The following is a 15159-nucleotide window of genomic DNA, read 5'->3' on the forward strand; positions in this document are numbered from 1 at the left end:
GCCATTTGCCGTTCCAAGTGGGAGATGTTTATTAGTGGTGAGTCCCACTTATGAGTTCTAGTGGTTGTGCTTGTGTTTGAGGATGTTTGGTTTACCTTGGGGAGGCTGAGTGGTGATAGTGTCTGTTTGAATCAATCCTTTGTTTAATAGTTCGATAATAAGGCTAATAAGCTAATCCTAGCTTGAACCTAAGCCAGCTCAACTAAAAAAAAAGCAGGATAAGGTACAACCATCACAAAATGAATACACTGAAGTAGGAATACAGATTGCTCATTTGAGAGGAGTCTTGAACTTTTAGTGGACTGAAGTTTTTGTCCACAACCCTGCTCAAAATCGTCCAATATCTAGTTTAACTATCATTTTTCATCGAGGAAGTGAACAAACGGCAATGAATCCAAGTTAAAGTCTCTAAAGATATCAATACTGTAAGGCTTGGCTATTACTTGCAACTAAAACCAACATGTTAACAATACCACCAGAGTCAGCAGTTTTAGTTAATATTATCAGTTAACTAAAAAAGTAGGATATCCCAAGATAGTGGGGAAATGAAAATCCCCACTTTCTCACAAGCATGCTTCACAACCCACTTAGTGACTTTTAGAAATATTATAGTGCTTTATCTCAATGTCAACAAAGTATGTTTGGTGAAGCTACTAAGAAGGAATGACCCTATCTTCGTGGTATAGGTGTAGGTGTTCCAGCATGCACTTACTGCTTTAGAGCTATAATGTTGCTCATAAGCTTAGAGGTTGATTTCTTCCTTTACATTTTGTGAATTCTTTTTTGGTGGCTTTCAACCTTTGTAAGTGTGAATGCGTGATTTAGATCGACACATCAGAGAAGTATGATTCAAAATGATCACAAATTAAAATCGAAACAATGTTTGTCAAAGTCAGCTGTAATCCATTCTCCAAACTAAATATATTTCACATGTAAGTACAAGAAGACCCAGATTTTGAGGACCTACAAAATGGAGTATTTCTATAGAACTAAAAGATAATGGAGTTGGAAGCAGGGTTGGCTTGCTTAAGGCCATGCCCTCTCCCAAGAATCTAATTGTGGAACCAATGAAGCAAATCTATGTGTGCTTGTCTTTGTATCTTTTTTTCCCAAACAAATTTGTGAGACGTAAGTTTGCATACCCTTAGCAGCTATGAGCAAAGAATTGCAGACTTTGAGGAACAAAATTCTTGTCTTGTGTAAACTAGCGAGTAAGAATATAATCCAAATAGATGTAGATGTCAACTTGCCTTCTCAGTTAGAATTGTGACAAGCTCAGACCGAGCCTTTTCCAGAGCACTAGACAAATTCTCAGGCTTCCTCCCACCTGCCTGAGCAAAATTAGGCCTGCCACCCCCTCCACCGCCACACAACTTAGCTATAGGTCCTACGAACTTCCCTGCCTGTATTCCTAAATCAACCACTCCAGGAGTGAATGCAGCAACCAAACTAACCTTCCCTTCACCTGGACATGACCCCAATACCACAGCTGCTGGATCTTGTAGTGCATCCACCAGATACTCAGCTGCACTTCTTAGTGAATCAGCATCGGTATCATCCATGCACTCAACTAATACCCTGGTATAAAAAATTTTCAAAGAAAATAAAAATGAAATTCATGATGCTTTCAATATGTAAATATTAGTGTAATATTTTTGAGATTATATATTAAATTTAACTTCAAAAAGAAGAAGATAAGGACGCATTTGATGTATCTGGCTACTTCATATCTGTAGTTTTTGTTAAAAATTATATAAATGATGATTATATAATTAATAGTACCTCAAGCATGTAAGGTTTCTTGGGCTATAACATGCATCCTTTAATAAAGTGTTTTCTTTTGAATTCCTTCACTGCATGTCTATTATATCTAGGTGAGAATCCCTATTGAATATTGATTAGAAAGCTAAGATCTTCTGTTAATGGAGAGCCTTCTTCTTTATATATTATTCCTTTCAATTTGAGAAGAGGGGGGGGGGGGGGTGTTTGAGGAATTCACCATAGACGTACAACCGTGACTGTCTTAGTATGGAGGCAGATACTTGCCTTATCTTATTTGAAGCTCCCACTGGGAATGCATTGCTTGCAATAATTGATGCTTTGTATTCTGCTGCTTTAGCCCGCAAAGTAGAAACTTCATTTCTTGCCATCCGTAACTCCTCTAAGAGATTTTCTACCCTGGTTGTTACATCTTCAGCTTTGACCTACAAAAAGAAACTTCAGAATATTTTATAAATTCTTGTTCTATTCCCAAAGGGATGTTTTAAGCAAGGAAAACATTCAAAAACTGGGGAAAAAAAGAGAAGATAACAGAAAACCAATCCACAGAATCCCTGGTACAAAAAATTACAATGAGAGAAGTGAAGAGAGAGGATAGGGGTAAGTTTTATGTTTAATATCAAGAGTATAGAAGGACACATACTTTGAGAGTAGAACATAGATTTTTCATATGGTAATCTCTAGCATTGACATATTCAATGAAAGCTTCACCAGCCACAGCTTCTATACGTCTGATTCCAGATGCAATACCCTGCTCTGAGATTATTTTGAAACCACGAATTTCAGAGGTATTGCTGACATGGGTTCCTCCACAAAGTTCCATAGATACACCAGGGACCTCTACAACACGTACCTATAACACATCAAAGGATTAGAAAAAAGTAAACTAATCAACCGTTTTGTATTACATGTCAAATATTTTTGGATGTGCAAAATGTCCTGTTGAATGTTGAAATAAAGACGTCTTCAGAGTTTTTGGGTATAAAATTTATAGTAAACAGATATTATAGAAGAAGACATTAGAGAGACAATCACTTAAAAAGAGTGTTGAAGAAATTCACGAGGAAGGGAAAAAAAAAAAAGTCCTTGCCAAAAAGCAATGCTTCTGTTTAGAATCCTGACTGTTGATATTGTGTCAGCAGACTCATTTATTGATATTAAACTGGTAAGACTGATCAATTTGACATTGTCTAATTGAAATATGAAGAAAAACTAAACCAAGCTCAAGGACTAGTCTCAGATTATTTTTTTAAATGTCCTAAGATGTCAAGCTTTCTCAAGTACATTCCTAATATGACATTAATGGAAGAAGCTCAGTAGAACTAGTACATAGGAAAGCCATTAATGTTGGCAACAGTTTGTAATTAAAACTTAGAAGAAATTAATTCAAACCTGTTCCCCATATTTTTCCCCGAACATTGCAATAGCCCCAGCTTTTTTTGCATCAGCAAGAAGCATGACTTTAGTTTGAAGAATTGTTGCAGCCCCAATCCAACTGTTGACTAATCCTTCAATTTCCACAAGCTCACTGTCAAGAAGTGGTCGGGGGAAGTTGAAATCAAACCTGAGACGATCAAAAGCAACCAAGGAACCCGCTTGTGATGTTTCCTGGCCTACAACTTTCTTAAGTGCAGCTTGTAGCAAATGAGTAGCAGTATGATGAACCTGCAAAATACCAAAGAATTTTAGATATCAAGCTGGAAGAGTTTCAAAAACAGATGTATAATTCCAGTTCTATGCGTAGCAAGTTCCATTTAATAAACGTGTAATATTCAATTCTCTAATTTCTAAATCATTTTGAGCTTGAAACAAGCATGAGATTATAATTATCAGGACTAGCTTTTGGCCCCTCTAAAATATGAAGATTGTGTAATAAACTTCACAATTTTGGGGAAAGAAAAGGTTAAATACCTTAGCCCGCTGTCTCAGTTTTGGATCTACTGCTGCTTCCACTTCTCTACCAACCTCTAGAACTCCCTCTCTAATAGTACCCTTATGAACATATATGTTACCAAAAGATTTTTGAACATCTTTTATCTCCACAACAGCTTTCTGTAGGTTTTCACCATCGTTAAAATATAGAAAACCATTATCTCCAATTTGACCACCTGATTCAGCATAAAATGGAGTCCTGTTCAGCAGAACTTCTACATCACTTCCTTCAGAAACCTGTATCACCGGGCTCCCATTCACCAGCAGGCTTTCCACTACTGCTTTAGCATAAAGGGAGTTATATCCAAGAAATTCAGTGTCGGCTACATTTTCAGCAAGATCTGCACCATTTCCAACCTCAAGTTTAACAGCACTATGCGCAGCCTGAGATTGACGCCTTTGGTTCTCCATTTCAATATCGAAACCATTCATATCTATACTTGCACCACGTTCTTCAGCCACTTCTTTTGTTATCTCAACTGGAAATCCATATGTGTCATACAAAAGAAAAGCATCTTTGCCAGATAAGCAAGGTGCGGTTCCATTTTCTTTTGCACGTGATAATGCATCAACGAGCATTTCATCCAGCAACTTTTCTCCTCTCTCCAACGTCTGTACGAAACGAAGTTCTTCCCTCTTTAACTCCTCAAGAATGCGGGGTGACCTGTCTTTTACATCCACATCAATATGGGTGCTTAATTCTATCACTTTTTCTGCAATGACTGGTAAAAATGCTCCTTCAAGGTTACCCCTACCATCCCCCTTTATTCCAAGCAACCTGCCAGTACGGACAGCCCTTCTGATAAGCCTCCGAACCACATAGCCTCTACCAATATTCGATGGGAACACCCCATCTGATATGAGATATACAATTGCACGCAAATGATCTCCTATAATCTGACAAGTAAATAAAGGAGTCATGCACATTTGTCACAAAAGAGAAATAAGTTTTATGCTGAAACAAGAACTAAAAATATTTTGCAGTTGCTGAAAAAATGGCATACTTTAAGGTTCATCTTTATATGATCATCAGCAAGAACATACGACACATTTGCTAATTCGGAGGTCTTCTCTATAATGGGATAAATCAAGTCAGTCTCATAATTGCTTGAAACCTGCACAAAAAACATGATTGTTAGTTTTGAAGCATATGGGATACTTGTCTTGCTATGCATGTGCAATGTTGGTAAGAAGCTATGTTGAAAATTGATTCTCCCTCTGAGTCAGTAATTGCATTGACATGATGAGAAAGAATGTAGTGTTATTTCTGCGATGAGGCAAGCCAATGAATACCTTCTGAAGGATACGAGCCACACGCTCTAGGCCAAGCCCAGTGTCTATATTCCTCTGTTTTAAGGGTTCAAGTGAACCATCCTCCTTTTTGTTGTATTGCATGAAAACCAGATTGTAGAATTCTATGAACCTAGTATCATCTCCAAGATCCTGCAAATTTAAAACATCCAATCATTTAAATTATAAAAGAGAGAGAGAGGTGAAGACACATTAACTAAATCATCACTTTTCACCACTCAGGGAAAACAAGAGACAAAAAGAAGAAGTGTAGGAGCTATAAATTGAACTAGAATCACTAGGACTTATCCATAACGCACAGTGTCTAGAATTCCTCTTTCAGGATGGAAATCATAATAAATCTCTGAGCATGGACCACAGGGACCAGTAACTCCACTGGTCCAGAAGTTGTCATCTTCACCCATCCTCTTTATACGCTCTGTAGGAACCCCCACCTGATGCAAGATCCATGTTTATAGAGTTCAGATAATCGTAACGGCACTTGATTATATTCATTCATTTTTTCAAGTTTTACCGTGAAATAATTTATGGAAAACTGCCTTATATAGAAGACAAGTTCATATAAAAAGAATGATTCAAGGTCTCATATGCAAGTTCAGGACTAAAGTTCATGTGAATATGTTGCCATTTATAAGAACCCTCACATTCAAGCACAACAAAAACAATGGCAACAAGACTTTATTCTGTCTCCTTGTAGAAAGATACAGATTTAGACACATAAAGATGTACATGGAAGAGTATATGTATACAAAAGAAAAATGTAAGTGCATAAGTAGTGAAAACTGAATATGAGGTAATCAAACATGCAAATTAACATATAACTAGTTATGAGCTTTTGTTTGGCAGACCTCATCATGCCAGATTTCAAAAGCTTCATCATCATTTTCATAAACGCTAATCCATAGTCTGTTGGCTGGCAATCCAAATCTGTAAGCAAAATTATCATGTAATTAGTAAGTTTCTTGCCTAGCAAAACAAAATACAAGGACAAAATATACTAAATTTTCTTCTTTTTTATCAAAAAAATAATAAATAAATGACCATAGACCCCCTCTCTCTCTCTAGCACGCATGCACACACATGCAAGTAGCCTGGATAATGTTTTTGTTGCCTTCAGCCTAACAACTAGAACTTTTGCTTCAAGCAAGGAGAACAATGTATAAATATAAATTACAGGCCCAATTACAGCACAAAACTCCATGCTTACTCTATGGTTGAAAGCTCCCATGCCCATTTAATTGCTTCCTTCTTGAAGTAGTCTCCAAAACTGAAGTTTCCAAGCATCTCAAAGAATGTATGATGTCGAGCTGTTCGCCCTACATTCTCCACATCATTGGTACGTATGCACCTTTGTGCAGTTGTAGCACGAGGTACCTCTCTGGGAACCTGAACAGGATATTCAAAAGTCGTGAAAAAAAATTAATTAATTAAAAAGCACTATTCAAGAGTCTTTCATGCCATCTAAAGCATATTCTTAGAGTTAATTCACCTTCTGAGATTATGCCTTTATTTATGATTTCACTGGAAATATTTAACAAACTTGCCATAGTTTTAACAATAACTTTTTGCTATACCTTTCCAAGGAATACAGGCTTAAATTGAAGCATTCCTGCAATTGTCAGTAGAACCGTTGGATCATCTGGCACTAGAGAAGCACTTGGAAGAACCTTGTGACCACGGGAAGCATAAAAACCAAGAAATCGACGGCGAATAGAATCCCCACTTACAGGGAGATCCTTGGATGTATCCCCCATCAGTTCCTCACTCATGGGCTGTATTGATGCTGAAAAGTCATATGGTAAATTCCACAATCTTGAAGTCAGAAACTGAAGGAGAATTTATAAGCTCTTAATAAAAGTTTATGCACTTGAATACAGAAACCTGATGTACTGCTCATGCTGAATTGCATGCGACGTGCTTCTTTTAGATCACAATGACCACTGGGGAAAATACTAGGAGAAAAAAGGGTAATGGTTCTTGTAAAAAGACCTGCATAATAACAAAGATCATTATTTTCTGAAGTGCATATCACAATGGTTCAAAGTTCACACCAATATTTTTATAATGTAGCACAGCAAATTATTCAAAGTGAAAGAATTATATAGCGTAAAAGTACATTTGTAACAATCAAGCAAGGAAAGTGAAGATACACTATTAATAGAGAGAAATTCTACAAAGACTATAAAGTATGGCCACATGATTTGCATCCTAAATGTCATGGCCATGCCAACACTTAATACAATGACAGAAGTTGCTCAAGAAACATAACAAGGCAGTTCATAGGAAAATGTTTCAGAATTATCTGTAAGCCCAAAGCAAGGACCTAATACAGGCTTGTGAAAGTTAAACTGAAGAAACAGAAAGTGTTAAAAGTACAGAAACAAAGCAAAGCCTTCAGCTTGAAAATCTCCATAATCCAATGGGACCTACTGAAGATAGAAAACTTAATGATACAACAGGAAAATGACAGAAAAAATTTAATACTTCAAATCCTATTTATATTCCTGGTAACTTAGTAAGTCCTATCAAACAAGTGTAATCCTTAAAAACTTCACCCCTTCATTATTAGGCTGCAGACTGCTAAACTCAAGTAACAGTAAAACTGAGCCCCAACACCACCCCCCCCCCCCCAAAAAAAAAAAAACTCACAAAATTTCTCTTCAGCTTCTTTTCAGATTTTCATTCACCCTTCAAAGTCCAAACTAAGAATCTGGGTTTTTTTTTTTTTTTTTTTTCTATTATGAATATATTAATTAACTACTTTTCCATAAATTTATAGTGGGAACAATATAAAGTTTACATAAGAAAAATCCAATCTTTACAAACATTGGCATAGCATAAAATTTGTAGAGCAACGATTTCAAAATATAAACAAAAGACAAAAAATTTTGGGAAAAAAAATGGTATTATTAAAGAACTAAAAAGAGCACAAAACTCTTTGAGTGAACAAGCAATTCACAGTTTTTGGTCAAGTGGGTCTGCCACAAATGAATCAAATTGGAGCTGAAACCTCAGTTATTACACTGAAAAGCTATAATTGGAATTGGAGAAGAAAGTACCAGTCGAAAGCGCAAGTTTTCTGTTGGGAAATGGGATAAAAGTCTTGCCTCCATGGCTGCTGTGCAGGGAGTATGGGAGCTTCAGGCTTTTCATGGCTCTCTCTCTGGTTTTAGGCTTTGGTTTTCAAATGGGCGTTTATATACGTTGGTGTGGCACCAGCGGATAAGCCCACTTTGAGAGGTTCACATTTTTAGAGGTAATTCAAACTTACCCACGTAGACAGAATTTAGAGCTAACTCAAACTTACCCAAAGAGAGAGAGAGAGAGAGAGAGAGAGAGAGCTAGTTAGGGTATGTTTGGTAACCCCCTTTTCTCTCCTTTTCTGTTTTTAAAACAATTTTTTATTTTTGAGACTAAAAAACTTGTTTTGCGATTCAAAATGGACAAAAAACTAAAATTGTTCACAAAACTCAATTTATGAAGAAAACTGAAAACATGCAAAATGCTGTTTTCAATTTCTAATTTTCAAAAGTCAATAAAAACACGCATTTAATTCAATAAATCTATCTCATTTAATGAGTTAATATTAGAGTTCAAATCCTAGTAACAACATATTTTAGCATTTTCTATTTTTTTTTTCATTCAAAAAACTATCTTTTTAATTTCAACTAACCAAACATGTTTTTTATTTCAAAAATACAAGAAATTTGCTTTTTCTTTATATTCCCAAAAAAAAGTTTTGGAAAATAAAAAGCAAAAATTTTTACCGAACATAATCTTAAATTGTTAAAATTTAATACAATTGCACCAAAGTGGACCGAAATAGACTAAATAGAAGAAAATGGACCAAAGTGAATTGAAAGGGGCCCAAATAGGCGAAATAGACCAAATTGGACCAAAATGGATATGAGAACATATCATACAATATTTGACCATTAGAGAGAGCATATAACCAACAAATGCATCCAAATATAATTTAACATTTAATTCCTAAGTGAAACCTAGTCCTCAACATCCACAAGATTAAAATGAATCTCAAAATTGTTATTCAATTGATGATGCTTTGCCCTTTAAATTGAAGAGTGTATATTTTCTTATATATTTTAGGAAAGAAACTATAAATCCAAAAATAAATAACTAAAAATAAAATTTTATTTTAAAAGAAATTCAACACTATATTGTTTTTCATGAAAATACATAAAAATGAAAAATTACATGACTTTTTTTTCTAGTTACAATCTAACAAATTATATTGCTTTCATGTGTGTATATTATACATTGACAATGAGGTATATGAGAGAAAATATTGTGATATCCAAACATTTAAGACATATGGTAGAGAATCATAATGCCTACAACATCTACTACTACAATTAGTTATCAAATACATTTATTTTTTTTGTCTTGTTTATGCATATCTCATATAATGCTTGTAGAGACACAATTCAAATCTCCAATTCACAATTAAAGGGAATGGGCTTGAAAGGCCTTTTACAATAAATTTGTAAAGAGTGGGTTTGAAATCTAGATTTTAAGGGTGGTTCAAACAACAAAGAAAGAATGGGCCTCGGGCCCAATGGCACAAACAAGGAGTTAACTATAAGAATATAAATGAAAGCTCCTCCTCGAACGAAATCTGAGAATAGTTTATAGTATTATTTCTCGAATGTTGGTTACAATTATAGATCGTTAGATTATCATATGCTATTCTTTCTCAAGTAGAAGCCTCTCCTTCTTCCGAAGGTCTTTCCTCTTATTTATATTTCCTCTTCTTCTCTTTATCACCTTCCACCTCATGGTTGTAACACTGGTTTTGGATACTTGTCCCATCAAATTTTCCCGAAGTCCTCTAGGGTCAGGGACCAAGTTTTAAATCTCATGCACAGGTCTCATTTCTCCATTAATGTAGTCAGTATATCAATTGCAGAGTTTTTAATGTATGGGCGGTGGTAGTAGCTTTATCTTAGATATTTCACCGCTCTTCTATTGTCCTCCACGTGTACCGTGTCTTCCCGTAGCCATAGGATTTTTTATAACATAGACTGGGGATATTAAACTTCTATTCATATGACCTCGGCTTTAATATCCGAGGACAAATCTCTTCCTCGGACATAATTGTTCACTCGTTTATCACATCTTTACCTGGCATTTTCTTTATGAGGTACATTTATGTACTCCCAGATCATTTGATGTCCTCGGATTGGGTTTTTAGCCCAATAGACTTTGTTGGGTCATCCTTTGTAAATTACTGAGCCCAATGTCCCTACTTTTAAGGATAATTCTTTTCCAGTTTCTATACCTCCAATCTTCTACAGCACAGATCTTCAATCTTTAATAACATGTATGAGTTTAAATATTTCAACAATCCTATAAAACATTGGATGTAGAAGAATATTATATTCTTTGAGAATTGAGATTGTTTGTAGCATACGGTAGAGAATCAAAATATTCTACCCAACCCACAACATCTACTACTACAATTTGTTATTTTCAAATACATTTAATTTCTACTTTTTCTTATTCATTCATCTCATACAAAATCCCTTTTAAGTATAATTATATTTTTCACTAACATTTAAACACACACATTGACCAAAATAAGTCTTCTCAGTTCTCGAAATCTTAGCTCGGTTTTTTTTTTTTTTTTTTTGAGAAGAAGTCTTAGCTCGGTTTTTAAAATTATTCCATGAAACTTTAAATTACGTACGTGTATGGCAATGTATATTGGTATTTTCTGGCTATTTAAAAGAATAGCATGGTCCACGCATATGTACGTCCTTATTAATTATTATATGACCTTATAGCTTGGGTGACTAGAAAAAGTAGAGTCTTTCATCAGATATATACCTACCAACCACAGTTCAGTTTGTTTGTATCACTAAAACGGTTAAATCTCCTAATTTAACAAATCAGACAAATGAATTTATTAAATTGGCATTAGAAGCAAACAATATATATATATAACTTTTGTGAGGCGGTCGCTCTCTTAATTAACCCTAAAGACCAACCTGCTGCCCCCTTCAAATTTCACAAACACTCTCTTTCTGACCCGATTTCACAAAAACACACACTCTCTGAAGTCTCAACCAACCAAATGGCAAAACCTTTGAATGCTTTGTAGATAAGTTTTCTTTCTTTTTATTCTTTTGGGTGGCATTGTAAACTGGATTAACTGACATGAATAAATTGAGCATTGGTGATCTACCTCCCCCATAGCGGATGATTAGGCTTAAGCCTACTTTATAGCCAATTTTGTATAAGCCCACTTTATAGCCAATTTTGTATAAGCCCACTTTAGAGCACAATATCTTATTTACTTTGATTTCAAGGAAACATTTAAAATATAAATGAAAACAACATGGAAAAGTGCACCAACAATAGTTTTACATAAATAACTTTTAAGAGTAAACTTACTAGAATTAAGATAGATACTTCAATGCTTTCGACGGGCTTAGTATAGGGTGATTTCTTGGGTTTTGTACATCTAAATATTGTAGTGCTCTTTACACTAAACTCACATGACTCAATCTAAATATATAACTAAAGGACTTTATCGTGCATCTTTGATTCTTGAAGAGAATTTTCATGTCGATGTTCATGACATATATTGGTTTGGGGAAAAAAACAATTGCGCTTTTAATGGTTTTCAACTTACTATGAATATGAATTAATATAAATGTCTACACATCTTTATTTGGTTTTCAAGTTAAGCACAAAGTATGTAATATGGATATATTTTGCACATTTTGATGAATCGTTTGTCTTAAATGTCAAACATCGTAGGAAACAAAAAATTTTGTTGTAGGAAAACCAAAGGCTGACAAGTCCATCAATAATCAAAAAATAGAAGTAGCAGAAATCTTAACTAATAATTCTCCATTTGCTTCTCTCATAACTGTTGAAGCTCTAAAATGCCAAGCCAAATGCCTCACAAATGTCAAAAGGCAACTACACCAAAAGCATTAAAAAACAAAAACAAAGAACAAAAACAATTAAAGAAAGACACAAGAAAAAACTTAGTACTAATTATATATATGCTACTATTTTATAATTGTTGTGATATAATGCTTATGTATTTAGAATTTTACATTGGTTGATTTTGACAAACATAAACTACAATATGCTACTACTAGAATTTTATTGTATAATATAAACGACGTACCTGTAATTGTAATAGTTCTACTACTAGAGTTTATTGTATTGGATAGAGGACAATCATATAACTTACGAATCTTACATGTTTGAAGTTTGAACATGAACAACGCATCGAATAATGCCCACACATTGCACGGGTTTAAAACCTAGTTTACATAATTAGTAGGAGTGTTATACATGGCAACATCATAGCCAATATTTATTAAGATATATCTTACTTAAAATGTCACGTTACTAACAAGTTAACAGTAAAGTAAAGCTCTTAGAGAAAGCCAAGTGGCGTTATATTATTGGGAACTAAATTTGGACATTTAATTCGAGCCAAAAGAGCAAATCGTGCGGCTGTGTTTAAATGAAATAAACCAATCACTTGTTAGACTATTTTGTTGGCAACTTTCTGCTTGCGCAATAAATAATATGAAATTACCTCAATTGATGTTTGACACGCTACGCATTGTTAGATCACTTTTTACCATATGTAGTCTAAAAAAATAAAAAATAAAAAGAAGAAGAAGAAGAAGAAGAAGAAGAAGGAAGTTCCTTAATGAGAAGAGCTCAAACCCGTACAAGGCTAAACCACGTACATTCACTTTCACATACACTCCCTCTTACTCTAATCCTTACCGTTTCCTTCTCAACCAACCCAAATCTTCACACACACACACTCAAACTCTCTCTATCCCTTACCTTCTCTTTCCAAAACCTTCACACACACACTCTCTCTCTCTCTCTATGTCTCTCATCCAAAAGCTCTCATATGAAGGAAGAGGAGAATGGTTGGGCTATGTCAGACCCAAGGGAAACTGAGATCTGCTTGCTTGGACAACGCAGGCTAGATGATGTCCGGAGTTATTTAAAGTGTTATGTGATTAAGGTCACAGTCCTTGGAGATTATGAGGAAGTGCGTCACTGGGTCTATATCTAGACCAAAGATGTCTGGATCATAGATTTCATATGTCTTGACAAGGGCTGGAAGGTTGGACCACTGATGAAATTTTGCAGGTGCAATCCTCAACTGATTGTGGTCAATGATAAGATTTATGTATTTGGTGGTTTGGGTTTTAAACCCAAAGGTTCCTCTAGCTTGATGGAGGCATTTGCATCCTATATTGTTCAAAAAAAATATAATTCATATACTCTCAGACATTGAGACTAAACAAGAGATAATTGTAGCCAAGCCACTTAGGGTGGGGTATGCCCAATTTTATCGCTACAAGTTCATTCGTTCTTCTTAGAAAAAATCTTAAACCTTGTCATTCCAAGTGTGCCCTCTATTGTCAGGAAAAGGTTGAAAAAGCTGTAGAAGTTGGTAGTACTCTTTTTAGGGATAGCTTTTTAAGTCGTCAAGAGGATGATAAGTGCAAGTTATATCAAGCCTATATCAAGGCTATATCAAGCCTAGTAAAATTTTGGGCGAGGGCAAATAACATGTAAGAATTTAACTATTTCATATTTTCATCTATGATGTAAAATATTGGAGGTACAAGACTACCCAAGTCACGACATCTACCACTACAAATAGTCATTTTCGAATACATTTAATTTTTTCTTTTCTTGTTCATTCATACCTTACACAATCCCTTTAACAACAATTATATTTTTCAGTATCATCGATCGTTTACAACGCGGAAGAAACGATCGCGGAAGAACAATGAAAAATTCATACTTGTCATTAAAGCATTGAAGTTCTCTCTTAAATCATCACATGTATAAATTTAACCATTTCATCCATCTTGTAAAAGATAGGGTGAATATACAAACAATCTTAAACACAACATAATTTGTATGTGTATGACACGCACAATAAACACAACATAATTTGATATTGCTTTCAGGTTAAAATTTAAAGTTTATAGAGTTTTAGACCACAAATAGCTATTGTATGGCTATAGTTATTTGTGGTTGTTACAAATAGTAGATTTTAGATAAATCTATTATATTTATTTATGTGACGAATTCGAGTTATTCAAAGCATTATCTTGCAATATATCAATTTTTAATCATTTTGTCACTATGATCACGGGGACTACATTATATATTATTAAAACTTTTAAGGCTGGCAAGTATCTGGGCTTACATTACATTATATATTTATAAAAGGCTTTAAGGCTTCTAAGTCCGTCTGCTATTTGCTTGGGTCTTTTAACTTTAAGCCCGTCTGCCAGGAGCATGATGCACCAAGAAAAGTTAGCCATCAATTGGAAGAATCACTATAAGCTTATTGCTCAAAAACCACTCTATACCCTCTCCAGCTCGGCATTGTGCTTGTCCAATGGGTCTTTCAGCTCTTTTCTCCATCCTTGGATCAGTCTCTCCTGCTTCTTGATAATCTCAGTCTTTATCTTTAATTCTTCCTCCATCATAGCAATCTCCTGTTAAAAGCAGAAATCACAATGAAAACGACTTATTTCAACAATAACAGCCCACACCTTTTGAAATCAGAACAACCATTATTTCAAGCTTGGCTAAAAACAGACAGAAATTTCCATGACAAAGACAACCCAACAGAAGAAAAACTACATCTACCATAATTCAAAAATTTACCTAAAATTTAATGCAATTAGAGCAAAAGTTAGCCTAGTTGCTGTATACTTGAACAAATGCACCCCCATCATTTGTAATTGCAATTTGAACCAACCAAGTGATGTAAGAAAACTGCCAACTCATGCTCACTTATAGCACTTTGACACCTGTTCTCACCATTGTTTCAAATGAAGCTAATTTGATCAAATTCAACAAACTATTCTTCTCAATTATAGCCAATGGCCTTTTGGCCACTGTTTACAAATCAGATTTTTCATGAAAGACATAAAACAAGCACAAAATAAAAATTCAACCTTTAGCCAACAAAAAACACATTTTGAAGAAATAACAGTAACACATATCCAATATCTCAAATCAAAAGAAACCCAACATCCAAAATCCTGCAACAAGATAAATCCTAAAGCCTCCGTATCAATCTAAGATATCAGCTAACTGCTA

At 34.7% G+C, this 15159-nt stretch overlaps 1 protein-coding gene across 1 annotated transcript; it reads right to left on the bottom strand.

The window, feature by feature from the left end:
• Window positions 1–843: 843 nt before the first annotated feature.
• Window positions 844–8271, bottom strand: LOC142644653 (alanine--tRNA ligase, chloroplastic/mitochondrial). Its single transcript, XM_075819232.1, has 13 exons — window positions 8082–8271; window positions 6904–7011; window positions 6597–6805; window positions 6230–6408; window positions 5871–5949; window positions 5322–5456; window positions 5005–5154; window positions 4716–4826; window positions 3691–4608; window positions 3172–3444; window positions 2423–2632; window positions 2047–2204; window positions 844–1578 (listed from the first exon to the last, which is right to left on the bottom strand). Exons 1-13 carry the CDS (start codon window positions 8173–8175, stop codon window positions 1242–1244), a joined length of 2961 nt encoding a protein of 986 aa, XP_075675347.1. The 5' UTR covers window positions 8176–8271; the 3' UTR covers window positions 844–1241.
• Between the last annotated feature and the right edge of the window lie 6888 nt (window positions 8272–15159).

Source organism: Castanea sativa, chromosome 7 (assembly GCF_040712315.1).
Source record: "Castanea sativa cultivar Marrone di Chiusa Pesio chromosome 7, ASM4071231v1".
Lineage (NCBI taxonomy): Eukaryota > Viridiplantae > Streptophyta > Magnoliopsida > Fagales > Fagaceae > Castanea > Castanea sativa.

What these genes read in the sequence shown, in the direction of transcription:
- LOC142644653 (XM_075819232.1), bottom strand. Translation starts at nt 8,175, where the DNA reads ATGAAAAGCCTGAAGCTCCCATACTCCCTGCACAGCAGCCATGGAGGC. An exon ending in TGGCTCGTATCCTTCAGAAG is followed by an intron (nt 4,827 to 5,004) that starts GTATTCATTGGC and finishes TTTTTTGTGCAG; the next exon opens with GTTTCAAGCAATTATGAGAC. An exon ending in ATCTATGTTCTACTCTCAAA is followed by an intron (nt 2,205 to 2,422) that starts GTATGTGTCCTT and finishes TTCTTTTTGTAG; the next exon opens with GTCAAAGCTGAAGATGTAAC.